The sequence below is a fragment of the Musa acuminata genome, chromosome BXJ1-9 (genome assembly GCF_036884655.1).
Source record: "Musa acuminata AAA Group cultivar baxijiao chromosome BXJ1-9, Cavendish_Baxijiao_AAA, whole genome shotgun sequence".
NCBI lineage: Eukaryota > Viridiplantae > Streptophyta > Magnoliopsida > Zingiberales > Musaceae > Musa > Musa acuminata.
Window position 1 is genome coordinate 4,416,859 of NC_088335.1, and position 17,468 is coordinate 4,434,326.

General features: G+C 38.0%; 2 protein-coding genes and 1 pseudogene across 3 annotated transcripts; 2 read left to right on the forward strand and 1 right to left on the reverse strand.

Annotated features, from left to right (window-relative positions):
* Positions 1-284: 284 nt before the first annotated feature.
* On the forward strand, positions 285-8,944 carry LOC135582229 (phosphoglucan phosphatase LSF1, chloroplastic-like). 2 transcript variants are annotated; one of them, XM_065082170.1, is made up of 10 exons: positions 285-768; positions 1,194-1,300; positions 2,332-2,794; positions 3,241-3,312; positions 3,985-4,106; positions 5,042-5,257; positions 5,607-5,718; positions 5,859-5,971; positions 7,237-7,384; positions 8,596-8,944. In XM_065082170.1, exons 1-10 carry the CDS (start codon positions 460-462, stop codon positions 8,713-8,715), a joined length of 1,782 nt encoding a protein of 593 aa, XP_064938242.1. In that variant the 5' UTR covers positions 285-459; the 3' UTR covers positions 8,716-8,944. The 2 variants fall into 2 exon arrangements, with proteins under 2 accessions (XP_064938242.1, XP_018673776.2); XM_018818231.2 differs by having other exon boundaries at positions 640-768; positions 1,204-1,300.
* A 2,458-nt stretch (positions 8,945-11,402) lies between these two features.
* Positions 11,403-14,913, forward strand: LOC135592617 (carbonic anhydrase 2-like). The gene is made up of 8 exons (XM_065082172.1): positions 11,403-11,730; positions 12,734-12,795; positions 12,882-12,930; positions 13,150-13,266; positions 13,384-13,437; positions 13,880-13,965; positions 14,170-14,275; positions 14,593-14,913. Exons 1-8 carry the CDS (start codon positions 11,554-11,556, stop codon positions 14,725-14,727), a joined length of 786 nt encoding a protein of 261 aa, XP_064938244.1. The 5' UTR covers positions 11,403-11,553; the 3' UTR covers positions 14,728-14,913.
* On the reverse strand, positions 12,438-16,706 carry LOC108953792 (uncharacterized; annotated as a pseudogene).
* Positions 16,707-17,468: the final 762 nt, after the last annotated feature.

Below are 17,468 nucleotides of genomic sequence, written 5' to 3' on the forward strand. Positions count from 1 at the left end.
GTTCGGAAAGAAAATTTTAGAAATTCACACTTGTTTTCATATAATTATATATATTAAATAATATTAAACAGGTTTGAAGGAATAAAAATGTTATTTTGGATATCTGAAAAGACGTGTGTGTGTGAGAGAGAGAGAGAGGTTAATTTATTAGAGAAAAAGAAAAAGAAATCTAAACAAAGATATTTTTTTCCGCTCATGAGAGGGCGGCGGCGCGCACTACTGGACGTTAAGGGGGGCCCACCATGGCACGGTCTTCCCGTTGCGTCCCGTTCCTCCCCCTCCCGCTTGTCCGTCCACGTGGCTTGTGGATCAGAGACCGACGACGGTGTCGTCTCGTCCGCCCTCCGTCCCTCCCTCACCACGTCCAACGTAACCGACTCACGAGGAGGTACTGCGAAGAAGAACTCTTCTCCTCCTCCTCCTCCTCCTCCTCGCCCTGACGAGCTCCGACCCACACCAATGGCCCTTATTCTCCAACTCCCCCCCTCCTCTTGCTGCGGCCCCTTCCGCGAGAGGAGCGATCGGCTCGCCGCCCTCTCCTCCCCTTGGATTCGCGTCGGTGGATCGCTCGGTCGGGTCGCGACTGTCTCGGCCGCCGCTAACAAGGGGACCGCGCCACGGGACCTCGTTAGGATCTCGGCTATGGCGGATCAGACTCTGTACAAGATGAATCTGAACGAGTACATGGTCACCCTCGAGAAGCCTTTGGGCATTCGCTTCGCGCTCTCCGTGGACGGGAGGATCTTCGTCCACTCGCTCAAGAAAGGGGTATTACCATCTTTCCCTTATCTTCCTTCTCGATGTGCGATAGGCGAATCGAGAATCATATTCTTCCTTTCTGTTCCGCCTTTTCGGCGCTAAGAGATGGCTATTAGGAGATGACACCCTTCAAAACCCAAAATAATGTATCCAACGGGACTCTGTTCAATGTTAGGATGAGTTTTTTTGTCCCTCTCTCTCTCTCTCTCTCTCTCTCTCTCTCTCTCTCTCTCTCTGTAATTAACTGTCTTTCCTTTGTTCTTTAATTTCTAAGAATTTTTATTTTTTTGTGTAATTTAAACAGTTAAACTTAACAATCATATATGAATTCTTTTCTTATTGTTTCTTTTATGCATGCATCTCTTTTGATCCTTTTTCTTGAACTTGTAATGGAACTACTTTAAGTGATGGATATTCATACTCTTATTTTTAAGGGAAATGCAGAAAAATCAAGAATAGTGATGGTTGGTGACGCATTAAAGAAGGCAAGTAACGTGTCAAGTGGTGGTTTCATTGACATAAAGGACTTAAGGGATGCAGAGTATGGTATTCTACATTTTGTTTGAATTGAAAATACTGTTGAACTTTTCAATTATTTTGTTTTCACGTTTGGAGACAAACTGAAATGTCTAATGCATTACACTGTGGAGTTATCACACTTGATTTAGTCTTTAATTAATGTAGCATGTTAGTGTGTGCACCTTTATCTTATTATCATATTTCTGTGCTGCATTGATTATAGATTGAAATGCCTATTGGTTACTAAATACAAATAGTTAAAACCAATGCCTCTGGATATGCATTCTCTGGATGAACTTTTGGATTTAACTTTGCAAACACAGCCTTACAGGTTCTTAAACTTGGTTTTGACCATATATAGCTGGATATCAATTAACACCATTTGGACTTAGATTATGTGCACTAGTGGATTATATCATGAAAACTTCGAATCTCAAGAGGAACTTACGTTGACCTTCTTCTTGGTCTTACAGATTGCTTCCCTCTTCTATATTATGTCATAAAAACTTAACCTAGATTGATCTTCTCCTTCTTCATAGTCCCCTGAGATACGATTGTTCCTTGTTCCAATTGCTATGGAGCTTATTGAAAAGTGCACATCACAAGACAGACAGAAAGGATCAGATCATGAAGGTTATTAAATATTTATTACCAGACCTTTAGCAGATAAATACCATCTCGAAGATCAACTTTTTAGTACATCTTTTATGGGGCTTGGGCCACATGGTTTTGAGCCTGGGTTGTGACATGCTATCTAAATTTTTTCATGCTCCTGATGCACACATTATTTGAAATGCAGACTGATGAATTAAAATAATCTTCTCTCTTTAGTCTACAGTATCGATTCATATATGCTACGAAAGCTTTAAAAGTCGATTACCTGTGGCCTCTTCTCTTGCATTGAAGCAAAAAAAAAATGGAGATATATCTTTTTTATCCCATAATATAATTAAGTTTGATTAAGTTCAGCATACATATACTGAGTCAAAATTTTCCACTTTTCAACTATTTAATGATAACCTTATCTTTTTGTCACCATCATTTTTCTTGCAGGACGATGCTCAAGGACATTGCAGGATTATTTAGTCTTGTACTTGAAAGACCATTCTCTCCTTATCCAATTCAACAATTACATTTAAGTGGTGTTTACCATACTTTGTTTAATAGAGGCCGGGTTGCTTTTGCCACTTGGAATAGGAACGTCCTGGCAACAGATCTTCAGCCAGGTTCTGAGGGAAGTGGAGAATCCGGGTTTACCATATTTTCTCCTAAGTTTCTGAAGTCAGAGGGGTGGATGCTTCTGGCAAATGAAGGCTCTGTTGATTCCCCAGTACAGAGCAATAGGAGCATATTAGCTAAACGTACACATGAGATTGTAAGTATTTTTTCTGAAGAAGAGAGCGAAGATGTTGAATGGGCCTACGGTAGCTTTCCTCTGGAGGAGTATATCAAAGCACTGGATCGAGCAAAAGGCGAGTTATACTATAACCACTCACTTGGCATGCAGTATAGCAAGGTGATTATAAAATTTCAATTCTATCACTTTAAATCATTAATCAGTTACATAGTTGTTTGGCCCTTATTGAGATAACATTCTTTGCTTAGCACTATTCCAAATCTTGCACATGAATGATCAGCAACAGGTCTCTCATGACCTCGGATGGCTAATCCACATTTTCTTGATTAATGCTGGAAGCAAGAGGTGATGCTTGATTCATATCCATGATCAGCTATCCATGAATTTCTGTTTTTGGAAGCAAACACAATCTTTATGGTGTTTTTTTATCATATCTGTTATGTCTGGACCATAATATACCTCAGAAGTTCAAATTTTTGGTGCTCCATGTAACCCAAATAGTTAGTTACAATGCCAAATACTAAGTTACTTAAACCTGAAAGATCAAAGTCAGTGTCTTTTTTATCCAATGTTAACAAATATTCTCGATCCTTGATCTTTTGCAGATCACTGAGCAGATCTATGTTGGTTCATGCATACAAACAGAAAAGGATGTGCAGACATTGTCAGATGCTGTGGTATATACTGTTTCTTAGATTTGTTAATCCCATGGATCGTTCACTTTGTTCTGTTGTTTATTTCTAAAAGCTTGTGCTGTTAAAAGAATATGGAACACAAAGGCCACCAAGAAACCTGAATGAATAATATAAAGAAGTGTGAAAAGAAAATTGTGTCATGCTGTTAAAAAGCAATAATCTTGCAGACATTTTTTTACATTTGATCATTGTTTTATTGAGATGTTCATGTACATAAGCATCTGCTTTAACATTGAAATAATTTCATGGTGCTTCATGTATGTTTGCTTTCATATGCATGTTAAGCTCTTTGCTTGTGAATACTGTCAATTATGCAGAGCTCATAGCTCTTCATGATGTTGTAGCTTAGCTTTGAATTGATCTATCATCTTAGTTGGTTTTTCTGTTTAATCATTAATAGCCAATTGGAATCATCTTGTATATTGTACATTGATTTTTGCATTGTGCTTCGATAGGATTTCATTCTGCAAGGAATTTTTGAACTCCGCTGATTACTACTCCTTTCTTGTTATAGGTCTCTTGCACCTTCTTACAGACATTCTGACATCTTTTATATTTCTATTCAGATGATACTTGTGGTGTTTCTTCAGAAATTATGTTCAATTATTGCAAGGTTCAATATACATCATAGTAATTAGGATGTCTGTGCCTCAGGGTATCACTGCTGTTCTAAATTTCCAGAGTGAAAGCGAACGTGCCAATTGGGGAATCAATTCAGAATCCATAAATGATGCTTGTTGTCAAAACAATATTCTGATGGTTAACTATCCAATAAGGTATGTTATGCACTTTCAAATGATTCAGTCCCCTGGTCTCATTTTTAATTTGCATTGTTAGAGACTTCAGTTTCATATGATTAGTTGATACTTGGAGGTACTAGAATAAGTATAAAGTGCATGATAATCAGGTGTGCAATGCCAAATAGCCGTTCATGATCCTGGGTACATGTAGACTTTGCAGGAATTGGTTGTGTTTATGTTCACCAGATTTAAGTGTGCAAGGTCATGCATGGAAGATGCTTCTATGATGCCCATGTCCTACAGTAACTTTTACATGGTCAAGTGCAGATGAGATGTGATAGTGAAACATTTTACAAGAGCATAATTATAAGGAAACTAGTAATTGTGGTACATAAGAGTTCATTATAATTTTCTGGTATATGGAAATGACGAGTTATCAAAAAGGCAATATCATTCACCCGATAGTAGAAGATGATAATGAAATATGACAATCACAAAGTTGATTAAAGAAATATAATTAACAAACACGGAATAAGACATTGATGATATCAAATATAAGATCCGAAGGAAAAAAAAAAAGGCCTATGTTCGAATGGTTCAGCTGATGGTGACCAATATTGTGAATCTACGTGGGTCATTTTAACATAGTATCAGCCGACTTAACCCAATTGATCTGAAGACAGAACATTAGGACCCCAAGAAATCCAAGTATTTGGAATCAATAATTGTTCGATCCTGTTGGTGTCAAATTTGAATAGTGAAAGGGAAAGTATTTATTGTTCAGTGTGTTTCATATGTTCCAAGTGCTAGCTTCTTTTGTTACAATCAGTAGTTGTTTGTACTTTGTAGCATGAACCTTTGTCATTCTTATCTGTGCATCTTGGAAACATTCTGAAAATTTGTTTACTGTTTCCAAATCTTTTTGTTTCCTTCTCCAAATTATATTATCTTATTGCCATGACATGTTTCAGAGAAGTGGACTCCCTAGACTTGCGAAAGAAACTTCCATTCTGTGTAGGACTTCTGCTACGACTTCTGAGGAAAAACTTCCGAATATTTGTGACATGTACAACTGGATTTGATAGATCCCCTGCCTGCGTTATTGCCTATCTACACTGGATTCAAGATACTGCTCTTCATGCTGCACACAATTTTGTCACTGGCTTGCATTCATGTAGACCTGACAGGTAATATATTTCTGAACATCTACCAGATTAGCCCATTCATTTGATTTGATTTGTGTCTTGAGTATGCTACCGTTACATACACAATATCCATCCCACTCCTTAAAGTTTGTTCATCTTAATGTGAAAAGAATTTCTCAAAGTTCAAGTAGTTAAATGGACCACAGAAAATTGTATACTTAAAAGTTCAAGCATGAGATTCTATCAGCAAAAATGCATACACTAGTTATTGGCATTTGATGGCAACTAATTCAACATCTTCTGCAAAAGCTTTACTCCACCATCTGCTTATGGCTCTGAATGGATGTTGCATGTTATGATACTAAAGCCTGATATCTGCAATTGAATGCAGAGCAGCAATTGTCTGGGCCACATGGGATCTTATTGCTATGGTAGAAAACGGAAAGCATGATGGACCTCCAACACATGCTGTCAACTTTGTGTGGAGCAATGGTTGTCGAGAGGTAAACCTGGACTTCTCACAAAATCAGGATGATAACTACATTAATTAATTTATGCTTGCATCATGATTCCAATAATTTTTCATCAAAATTTGCTAGATGGATGACTTTCTCTACTTAATAATGATAAATTTTGATTGCAGGGTGATGAGGTATTTTTGGTTGGAGATTTCACAAACAATTGGAAAGAACCCATCAAGGCTGTTCATAAGGGTGGATCAAAATTTGAAGCTGAACTTAGACTACGGCATGGGAAGTATGTTCACTATTCTAGCTCAAAGGAAACCGTCTTGAATCTTCTTTTGCCTTTCAGACACAATTGAGTTACAATTAATGCAGGATATCTGTCTGTGTCTCAGTATATTTGTGAATGCATCTTCGTACAAGTAGCTTGATTTTCTCTGCCTGGTGGATAGATCTATGTTACTACCTTGTGTTGTTATGCATTCTGTAGATACCTTGATTGCAGATCAAAACATGCTTTTCTTGCTCTTAGGATCTTCCTTTGTGCTATTCTTTTCTATTTTATTCAACCTTTGTAGGTTTAAATGTAAGCTCAACTTGCTGAATAATTGAATATTCAATACTTTTGTTCCTCATCCTTCACTTTTTGTCATGCACATTATTGCCTCAAGATCCAACTATTTAATTTTGATGATTGTTCCTTGAGCAACTTAGCTGTTGTCCTTTTTACATTCGCGTAATTCTTAGCAAGAAGTTAATGTTCTTGTTTACTACATACCTATGTCTTCACCATAAGTGATTTCATAAACACTATAGCTGATTTGCAAAATGTAGTCATTGCATATGCATCCTCTGGAAGTTGATTCCACTTGTCAAAATTTAGCTTATGGTGCTTAGTTTCCAACCTTTAAACAGAGAATTTCTCTTCTCATGTGAAAAGAGGGGACGTAAATTTTGATTCTAGTATCAATATAGGCTTTGTGATCTGCGAAATAATAAGGTCAAAATCATGTCAAGAAAGGGCAAACATGTATGTCTTTTGAAAAATAATACATGGAACCATGTCCTTAAATATAATCAGCTATTTATATACTTCAGAAACGGCAAACATGTACTTTCTGAAACATATAATCATCATGTTACGTAATTTGATAGCCATGATGAATGATGCTTAGAAGATCGCCACGGTGACAATTTTTCCAGCATTGCTCTAAAAGCGGAAAAAGCTTTTTGTATACTAAAGTAAATTTTCATGGAGAATTTATGTTCAATTTTGTAGGATGTTTGGATAAGTGTAAGCACCATTATCTAATCGCTAGCACATGCACAGACTCTAACCTATTTACATACTAACACGTAACAAAATTATGTAACTGGAAGCTGATATCATCATAGAACATGATAATTTGCTTATAATTCTCGACCTTATTACTGATATATTGAGAAAATCTGTTTACTGGTCGCCAAAGTTAGTTTTTGTTCTGATACCTAGTTAGTTTTATCAATTTGTTTGTTCTCATGATATATTTGAGTTTTTACTTATGTTTTGATTTTCAGATATAATTATAAGTTCATCATTAATGGGCAATGGAGGCACTCGCCAGCATTGCCTGCTGAGTCAGACGAATGCGGGAATGTTAACAACGTTATCGGGGTTGGTGATATCGCTAGGATTAGACCTTCTCCTTCTCACCTACAAATAAAGGTATGCATCACCAGGCTTTTGTTCATGCATTTACCAATCATGCTGAGTTGATATTAGTATGTACATAAAACTTGGAGAACTGCTCTCGCTTTTGAAAGTGCATATCCTTTGAATATCTGTTACCATCTAGTTCTTTGCAATTCTACGTTTTCCTCGTGACCTTCCTTGCATGTTCTTCTGCCACAGTTTCCCATGAAGTTCCTTTCTCAACATTTTCAACCTTTGTTCAACTTTGTTAATATACATCATGGATATCCATGCCATGATTGACAGTCAGTATGTCTACTGCCGATGAAAAACTAGGCACCAAGAAGCCCCTTTATTGTGTTCGTACTCCTGGATCTCACACATGACCGATGCTGACCTCTAATCCAATACATCATGTCCAACCTCTTCTGAAGAAGCCACCAGAAATAACCCTCTTCAGTGTCCACATCTTATCACTCAGTATAAATCATCCATTGTTGGGATTGCATTGTCAAGGCACTTGCCGACAACACGTACCGAATGAAAATTAATTATGACGAGGGTCATGCAAGTGTCAAGGCAACCCTTGCCGTGCTAAACTATTTCTAGTATATCAACCTTTAGCATGGAAGTTCTGGTGAGCAAGTAACTCTGTTTTCCCATCTTGATGTTACCTATCAATTAAATTGCTAGGGAGAATTCTTTAGCAGTGGCTGTTGATTAATTTGGTTGGTGCTTCTTATGGTGCCAACATATCTTTTTTCACAAATACTTTAGCCTATGGTTCGATCTTATTCTTTCCTTGTAGATAGTAAAGCCACATGCTAAGTTTCTTGATTCAAGGTCCGTAAGTTAAGACCGGATAAAATGGTAGGACTGCTTCTATATGACCGTTGGTGACCATGGTTCGACAATAGAAACAAGGCCACTCGGTCCCATGACCTTCCTCTGCGAAGTCTCAAGTATTTTGATCTTTTTCATATGGAATAGGGCATCATTTTTGGTCAACTCTTGTATTCTCGTCACTGAATTCTGCAATCATCTTGATCTCCTGAATTATAGCCTTCCATGATCCATTGGCTAGACTACTTCAATGCATTGATGTATCATATGTTTTTTCCTTCTATATGAAGAATATTATTATTCCCTGATATTGGAATTATCTCAGATAAGAATGGGATGAATCGGTAGATATTGTTCTCCATCTCTTCAGTTTTATTCATGGTCCGTGATGACAATTGCAGGATCCTACGGTTGTGAAGGTAATCGAGAGACCATTAACAGAAGATGAACGCTTCATGTTGGCCTTTGCAGCACGCCGGATTGCATTCTCCATCTGCCCTATCAGACTTGCTCCCAAGTAAATACTTCGGCTCCTATGGTGACCACATGTTATCTTCCAGCCAGCCGTTCGATCGGTGGTTGTACATACACACATTTGGCACCTTAAAGAAGCAGCATCGAGTACTTTTAGCACCATATAAATCGTCGTTTGTTGTATATTCATGTATGATCGTATAGAACCAATTAAGCCATGTTACCCACTGGCATAGAAAACCACGTTCGATGGAATCCAGCTTTAATTTCTTGAAACTACTTAGTATCTTATAGAAATTTAATCGCCCAATTCACCATAAAAATATATATTTTTCTTTTGTTTTTTGTTTTTTTTGTATTTTTTTAATACCTGAAATACCTCTGTTAATCTACTCCTTTTCTTTTGTCTCTCTCTCTCTCTCTCTCTCTCTCTCTCTCTTTTAATTATAATAATTTTACATTATATTATAGTATTTTCAGTAATATTAGAAAATTATTATAACATAGTAAAAAAAAACATTATGGTATAGTGATTTTATGCTACATTATAGTGTTTTCTAGTATTATTAAAAATAAAAATACTATGATATAGTATTTTTATATTATGTTATAATATCTTTTTGATATTATATATATATATATATATATCAAAATTTACAAGATTATGAGTAAAAATATTATTATTGCTTTTGATATATGACCATTTGGGTGACTTATACAATCATGATAGTAGGGACAACAAATATATGTAACATCCAATCATCTTTGACATATGTCATCCGATTAGTCATTTGGTGGTAATCATTTGGTGCCACCTAAATGACTTATAAATGAAGGGTTTATGCACTCATATATAATATTTTTTGAATTAGACTTTTTTTATTAACTTAAGTATCAGATAAGTTTTATCAAAATTATTCAGGCTTAAGACGTCAAAGGATAATTAGCTTAATCATACATAGGGACATTTAGTTTTCGATGACACCCATGGGATATTTAGTCGAAGTATTTATTGATAATATTTCTGACATTAATAATTATTGATAAAATATTTATAATAGTTGAAGTAATCAAGATCATATTATTATTAATACTCTCCATGAAATATTTTTCTATTCCTCTATGAGACATTACTAAGATTTTAGCCACTACTAAGCAATTCTAAGAGTTTTCTTAAAAAAATATAATTCTAAATTAAAAATTATTATATCAAATATAATTCATGATGCTGACATGTGGACTCGAACATGAGACTCCGAGAGATAAACACAATTCTAAGAGTTAATGATGGTAAACATGAGAGAATAGCTATCATATAAACCAATTGAAATAGCATCTAAGAACCTCTACTTGGTGTCAACGATGATAAGCACAGTCCACCTCATGCTACTGACAACTATAACGCAAAGATGTCGTTACGATGAGCACACTGTTTCGACGCTTCGTTCTCACCCTTCTCATTTAGCCAAGGGTTGGATGATCTCTCTCTCTCTCTCTCTCTCTCTCTCTCTCTCTCTCTCTCTCTCTCTCTCTGTGTGCTTACCTGCTTCAGGTGTTCGACCGTGCATCTCACTCCCACAGCTTATTTTCATATGCATGTCCTCGGAGTTCGTCATTCATCACCTCTTGTCGAGCCCATCTCCCTCGTGCATGCATGCATGTAAGCAGATGAACAGACCTATGTATCTTTTCCAGTCATAGGTACGAGGAACAAGAGATGTAGAAGATCATGCAGCAGCACAGTTGCAGGTACAGATCTCTATATAATCGTCTTGAGGATGACACATCAAGGTGCCAAAGTGGAAGGTCCACCATGGCGTTCATTCTCTCCATGCGTGCATTTGCACGGAGGTATGTTCTTCTCATGTCAGTTGTTATCATTGTAATACACTTAAAAAGTATCTGCCGATAGCTAAAACTTAGATCTGAAACTTGATTCTTTTCTTTCTCTCCTCTTATTTGATGCAAAGCTGTGGAAATTTGAGGTCCATGCAAAGTATACATGAATCTACCTTCCTTAGTTGAAACCCCAAGCCAAAGGAAGCTATCATATAACCTAAGAATTACTGTATTCTGGCTCCTGATCAGGTCACTATCTCCTAATGGATCTGAATGACAAGCATGTGGTCATGGTTTCATCAACTGCAGATCATAACATTCACCGACAACTCTTGGAGAATTAAAAGAGCCTAATTAATGGCTTTGCATTTTGGTCTTCCTGTTTTGCTTGGGATCATAGTCTGCAAGAGGCTATAGCACTCCTCGAGAACTTCTATCATGTTCATCTTCTGTTTGTGATGATTGATTAAGCATTCGATCATCAAGCTATTCCAAACATGTCGATCATAATGTGATTTAAGATTGCTTGCAGATAATGAACTTTCTAGAGCTGGCCTGGCCACAAAGGAAGAGAGAGAGAGAGAGAGAGAGAGAGAGAGAGAGAGAGAATGCACACACAGGCACCACACATGAAAAGGAAGACAGACGTGGAGAGTTATCAGCAGAAACAAGATGAAATATCTTTGGTGGAAGCTTCGGTACCCACAAAAATTGAAGATCCACCTGTAAGCAGGTGAGGGAATTAAAGATGGATTCTCCTTAAGGTTTCTATATGTGGTGCGTTGTACACCATTCGTCCCTCAAAACATCCCAAATGCCTATCCCCGCCACTGCTTTCCCAAGTTCTGGCTGCTGCCCCGGCTGTGCCTGTGGCCACTCTTTTTGTTGGTTCAGACTGTAAACCTATCTCATCCCTATCGACTGGTGGAGGAAACCCACAGCCCTCTCTCTCTCTCTCTCTCTCTCTCTCTCTCTCTTCCTTCCTCGTCCTTGTCCTGGCGGGTTGCTCGGCATAAATACCCTACCACACCTCGCTTCGCTGCACAATGTCGACGACCGCCGCGGTGCACTGCGTCGCTACACTTGTCCGAGCCAACAAGCCCACGACCGCCATCCACAAGAAGCCCACTTCTTCTTCCTCTTCCACTCCCTCCCCTTCCTTCCCTCGCCTCATCAGGAACTCTCCCGTCTTCGCGGCCCCGACCACCGTCGCGCCCGCCGTGGTAAGCAGCCGGCCCCTCCATTTGTTCTCCTGCATGTCCATGGCGAACACAGTTGGGAACGCAGATCCTCCATATATAGATATATATATATATATATATATATATATATATATATATATATATATATATATATATATAGTACTCCGCACCTACTGGAAGTGTCACGAGTTCATGCATACATGATCGACTTGTAATCTTAAAACTGACTTAACACGGGCTAATTATATATTATTGTAATGTGTTATTTTTAAGCATCTTGATTTATATATTTTTAAAAATTACATTAAGATCTTTATCAATGTTTACTTTTATCTTATATATCTTTTAAAAATATAGGGATCAAAATACTAAAATAACTAATTATAGGGATAATATGTTTCATATATCCCTCCCAAATTAATAATTTTTTATAAGTAATTTCTACTTTTTTTTGGCTAATTTTTAATATTTCTAATATACCTCTTTGCAAATAGAGATATAAATGATCTCAACTTATCTCTTAATTTCAAGAATTCTTATTAGAATGAGTAATAATTGAAAGATTGTATTGAATAAAATTATATTTTATTATTATTTTTTAATGATTGTATTAAGGTTGCTAATTAACGATTATGCCATTTAAGGTTTTGTAGTGAATAAATTTTATAAAAGTAATTTAAATATTTTATTGCAAGTGTGCTGTCGACAAAGCCTTACAATAATAGATATGTAAAAGCGTTTTTCTTATGTCTTTGGATAAGCCACATCAACTACATATGTCAACGAGGAAGGTCGAGCCGAAGACCAAACCTTCTTCTACACCAAACACCATAAGACCACATCCGCCTACCATATGCAATGAGTAGTCCAATTTTGATCACAAGCCACAAGATATATAAGAACGCAAGGTGCGTGGCGGCACCACCACCACACCAAAGAAGACCAAACCTTCCCCTCTCCCCTATCCTAAAACTTGGATTCCAACCCTGGGGAGATCGCCAGTAATTTCGTCCAACACTTGCAGGAAATGGAGCCACTGGAGCGGGTCCAATCCGGGTTTGTGCAGTTCAAGAAGGAGGTCTATGAGTGAGTCACCTGAGCCATGAGTTTATGCGTTGTTCATGTGTTCATCCTCTTTAGCATCTTCACAGCTGAAGTGGTATCCATTGCAGGAAGAAGTCGGATTTGTTTGCTGAACTCAAAGAGGGTCAAAGCCCCAAGGTCAGCTTAACCAAACTCAAATCTCATAATAACCTGAAATGAAGAGCTCACTTGATCAGTATTTCAATTGATAAAATATATGCTAGTCATCAGTAATTACAACAATTCAAGAGAGAGGGAGGATTGCAGCATACTCAACTGAGAAAGAGAAGACAGTGTGGCGTGTTTAGGTTTAATTTTCCTGTTAATGATAAGCTTAAATTAGTGGTGGTGGTGCAGTTCATGGTGTTCGCATGCGCCGACTCCCGTGTGTGCCCGTCCGTGGTGCTCAACTTCCAGCCCGGTGAAGCCTTCACCATCCGCAACATAGCCAACATGGTCCCTCCCTATGACCAGGTAATGTATACATACATATCCTTAAACCTTTCCTGTTAAGTGTAACACATGCTGCGGCTGCTTCTATACAAGTCCGCCATTGCTAACTCCCATTTATGCTTTTCTTCTTTCCTGCAGGTAAAGTATTCTGGTGTTGGAGCGGCCATTGAGTATGCTGTGCTCCATCTCAAGGTCAGCATCTCTTTGTATACATCCTCCTCTGCCAATAATGTTAGCTTGTGAATTCCCGCTCACCTTACTCGAAAAGGAATTAACCTGAAATTAAAAATGAAATGTTTCATGAACTGTGAAGCATTTCTACTTTAGAATAGAAGAAAAGAAAAAGGTAGCAGTGGCGGCCAAACTTCAAAAGGTTGATGGTTGGATGAGATCCTTTAGAACAAACAGTTCCATTAACCGAAAAATAGTTGATCAGTTTACATGTGCAGATGAGCAGATTTTAGAACTACATCAGTAGCAAGAAAATGTTTCAGCTCAGAGAGATTTAGATAGGTCTTATTCAGTGCTCAAAAACCCATGCATCAAACCAAAGAAGACCATGAAAGATAACATCAACAGCTTTGAACTTGTCAGAACAGTGTGACCAAGCAGCACCATCTTTTCTCTCGTGCAGGTGCAGAACATAATGGTCATCGGCCACAGCCGCTGTGGTGGCATCAAGGGACTCATGTCCATCAAGGACGATGGCACCACCAGCACGTAAGTATATTCCACACCCTGAATCATATCCATGGACTTGGATTCTTTTCTATATCACACTGTTGAAATTGGAGGCATAACACTCTGGTTCCATTAATCCTGCCCACAGCATGCATTAACTCTGATGTGAGCGTCTCAAGGACTGCTCTTCTCTAAACACCCATCTAACAGATCAATTCTTCTTGTCTCATTTTGACCACCCAGTGACTTCATAGAGGATTGGGTGAAGATTTGCCTACCAGCAAGAGACAAGGTGAAGGCTGAGCATGCAGCCTTGTCTTTTGAGGAGCAGTGCACCAAGTGTGAAAAGGTATTCTTCCTTTCTCCCCTCTCTTCTTCCTTCAACTCACACTACCAATGGAACTTTTCCTCCTAAAGTTTGGTGAAGTTCAGGTAGGTCGTTCACTGAGTATCCAAGTGTTTTCCAGAATCATCATTGCATGTTTGAGATGTTATATCTAATCTACACTATCGAACGCTAAACCTTTATGGTCTAACACATCAAATCCTTTTCTGATAGATCTAACTAAAACTTGATAACAATCTGAATCATGTTAATACCTGCGGCATATCTATGTCTTATCTTTTTACTAAGCTTAGCTTGATCTCCCTTATATCTTTTTGCAGGAGGCTGTAAATGTGTCCCTGCAAAACCTGAAGACCTACCCCTTTGTGAAAGAAGCTGTAGAGAAAAAATCATTGAAGTTAATTGGAGCGCATTATAACTTTGTCAATGGCAACTTTGAGACATGGGAGGACTAAACTCTTCCTTGTTTTCTTCATGTTAAAGAGTTTGTAGCCATGATCTACAATAATCCTATGTATCTGACCACTGTGTTTTCACTGTATGATGTATGGTTTGGTCCTTATGGATCAGAATGTCATGAATGATATAATATCTATGTAAGCCAAGAAATAAAAACGTGTGATGTACTGAGTCCTTCTGCATTGGCATCATGGTGCAAAAATTTATCTAATAGATAAAATGAGATAAAAAACATGAGACTGGATGACATCATGATCAATACAAAGCCAACAAAGCTATAAGAGAAGTACCTCCAGATACCAGACTACCTTGAATCTGCAACAGGTCCAATCATTCACATCCACCAAGTACATCTTTCTCGCTTCACAGGAACAATTATCACGTCAAAAATTCATTTTATAGAAGTATTTTGATAAGTGTAATAAGGATCAGAAATGAGAATTACCTCCATTTTCAATCCAAGAAACAAACCCGAACATGGTTTGTACCAGGAAATGTTTTGAACTCTCACTTCTGACTACCTCGGAGAAAAGCTCACACTTAAAACCTTGTTTCTGTCTAATTTCCAATAGCAGGTCCTCGACTGTATCCTCTAAAGGACAAGACAAGACAAGTTCTTCCCCAGTGCCAGAGAGCTAACAACATTGTCAGCAGCTCTCATATCATCATGGAACTCAGAACCCAAGACCAAGTATGAGAAATGTTCATCTAACACCAAGGTCAATCCTTTATTGGTGGATTCAAGTGAAGAAACAGTCTCAGAGGCTCTCAAGCCCAGCACTGATCCAGCTAAAGGACAGGGGCATGCTTCCAGGAATCGTTGCTGGTGCATCAACCACTTTAAAGTAGCAAATCAGATTCAGTATCTTCTCTCAATCTAGTATCGAGATCGTTGGAGATAACACAAGTCCATCTGCATCCGATTACCCAAACACATAACGCAAGCACACATCTGAAACCATCGTAAGCCATCATTGGTAGAATTGAAGCCTCTCTAGCAAGTTTTGTCACTTTCTTCGGCAGGCCCACTCGGGTAGACTTCTTAATAGCTAAAAGAGTTTGGCTTTCCCATTGCTTTCTCGCCGCAACCATCTATGATAAGAATCCTTAGTCGGTGACGAGAAATGCCAAGAACAGAGAGGTTCCGAGAACCGGAGATCCGAGACATGCTTGGCCAAGGGATAGAGCGACTCATTTTGATTCATCTCCACAAGCTTCTCCGTCAGATTCGCGGAAGCAGGGCGTCCAGAACTTCCCATTCCTCGAGAACAACGCAGCACACGGCGATCCCACTGGAAACATCCGGACCTATCAGAAATCCCAGCTTCTCTCTCCCCGCACGCGCGAATTCGGCGCCAGATGGGTCTGCAGCGACGCAACCGACGGATTCTTTAGGAGCCGTTCGCAAGGACGAGGTCAAGAGGCCCCAAGAACCCGCCTTTACTAAGGGATTTGGGACGTTTGAACTTGCCCTGAGGTTTTCGGCGAAACGGGAGGCTAATTCGGCGATGGCCGCATCGGTTTCCGAGATCATCCCACTCGGAGACGGACGTGATGAGGGGGACTCCGACGGTAGTCTCGGCGTCAGGCTTCGACTGCGGGAGATGTCGTCGGGGTTTGAGAACAACGGCATGGGAGGGTTTCCACCGTCGGTCTTCGCGGCCATCCGAGCGATGGTTTTGCATGACAAGGTTTAGGGTTTGATCGGTTCATGAAGTGGAACAGGTTGGAAACCCTATGGTCCGGTCAGGCCGGTTCACGGTCCGGTTTGTTCCCCCCTTGTCCGGTTCATGAGCCATTATGAACCAACACTTTTAAGCCAAGACATCTTTACAGAAATAAAATCAAAACAAATTGGATCCAAAGTATAGTTATTAAAACCGAATGAATAATATCAATGATTGGTCGAACCAATTGATTGACAAATCAGATCGGAGGCTCTTAAAATATAAAATATGTTATTTTCATAATGATAGGAACGAAACAGCACGTCGAAGGGATGATAAAATGTGGATATAGTAATATTTTTTATAGATTATTATATTAAAAAGAAGAAATCGTTTAAAAAATTCAAATATCGTTGATAATAAATATATAGACAAGGGTATTTTAATATTTTTATGTCTCAAATAATCTGATTATTATATCAAATAAATATACTTTTAGGCCCTCCAAGACCAACCGAAGATATTTAAAAAATAACTCCACGGCTTTAATATACATATTAGCTTGAAACGATACGATGAATACATGCTTGAAAGGAGAAATTGAGATTGAGAGTTAAGAAGTGTATATGATTACCCGTATAATTAGCTATCCATAACATCTCAATCGCAACACATTCAAGAGCTCAAAACGATAGATACATGCTTGAAAGGAGAAATTAAGATTGAGAGTTAAGAAGTGTATGTGACTAATTATATATTACCCCTATAATTAATTAGCCACAATATCCCAATCCTTACATATTCAAAATTACATTTGACTCTATATACTTATAAAAATGAAATATTAAGATCCTTTACACGGTTAAAAAGATATTTTTATAGAATTAAAAATAAAAAATTTTGTTAAAACAATGAAATTAAATGTTTCACTTTTCTAAATATAAAAATCTTATGTAACTTTTGAAAATATAAAGATCTGAATACTGAAAATAATTAATTATAAAAGATAATATATAATTAGCTCTTATATACACGATTGTGTTATTAATTTCAATATATGGAATCCTGAA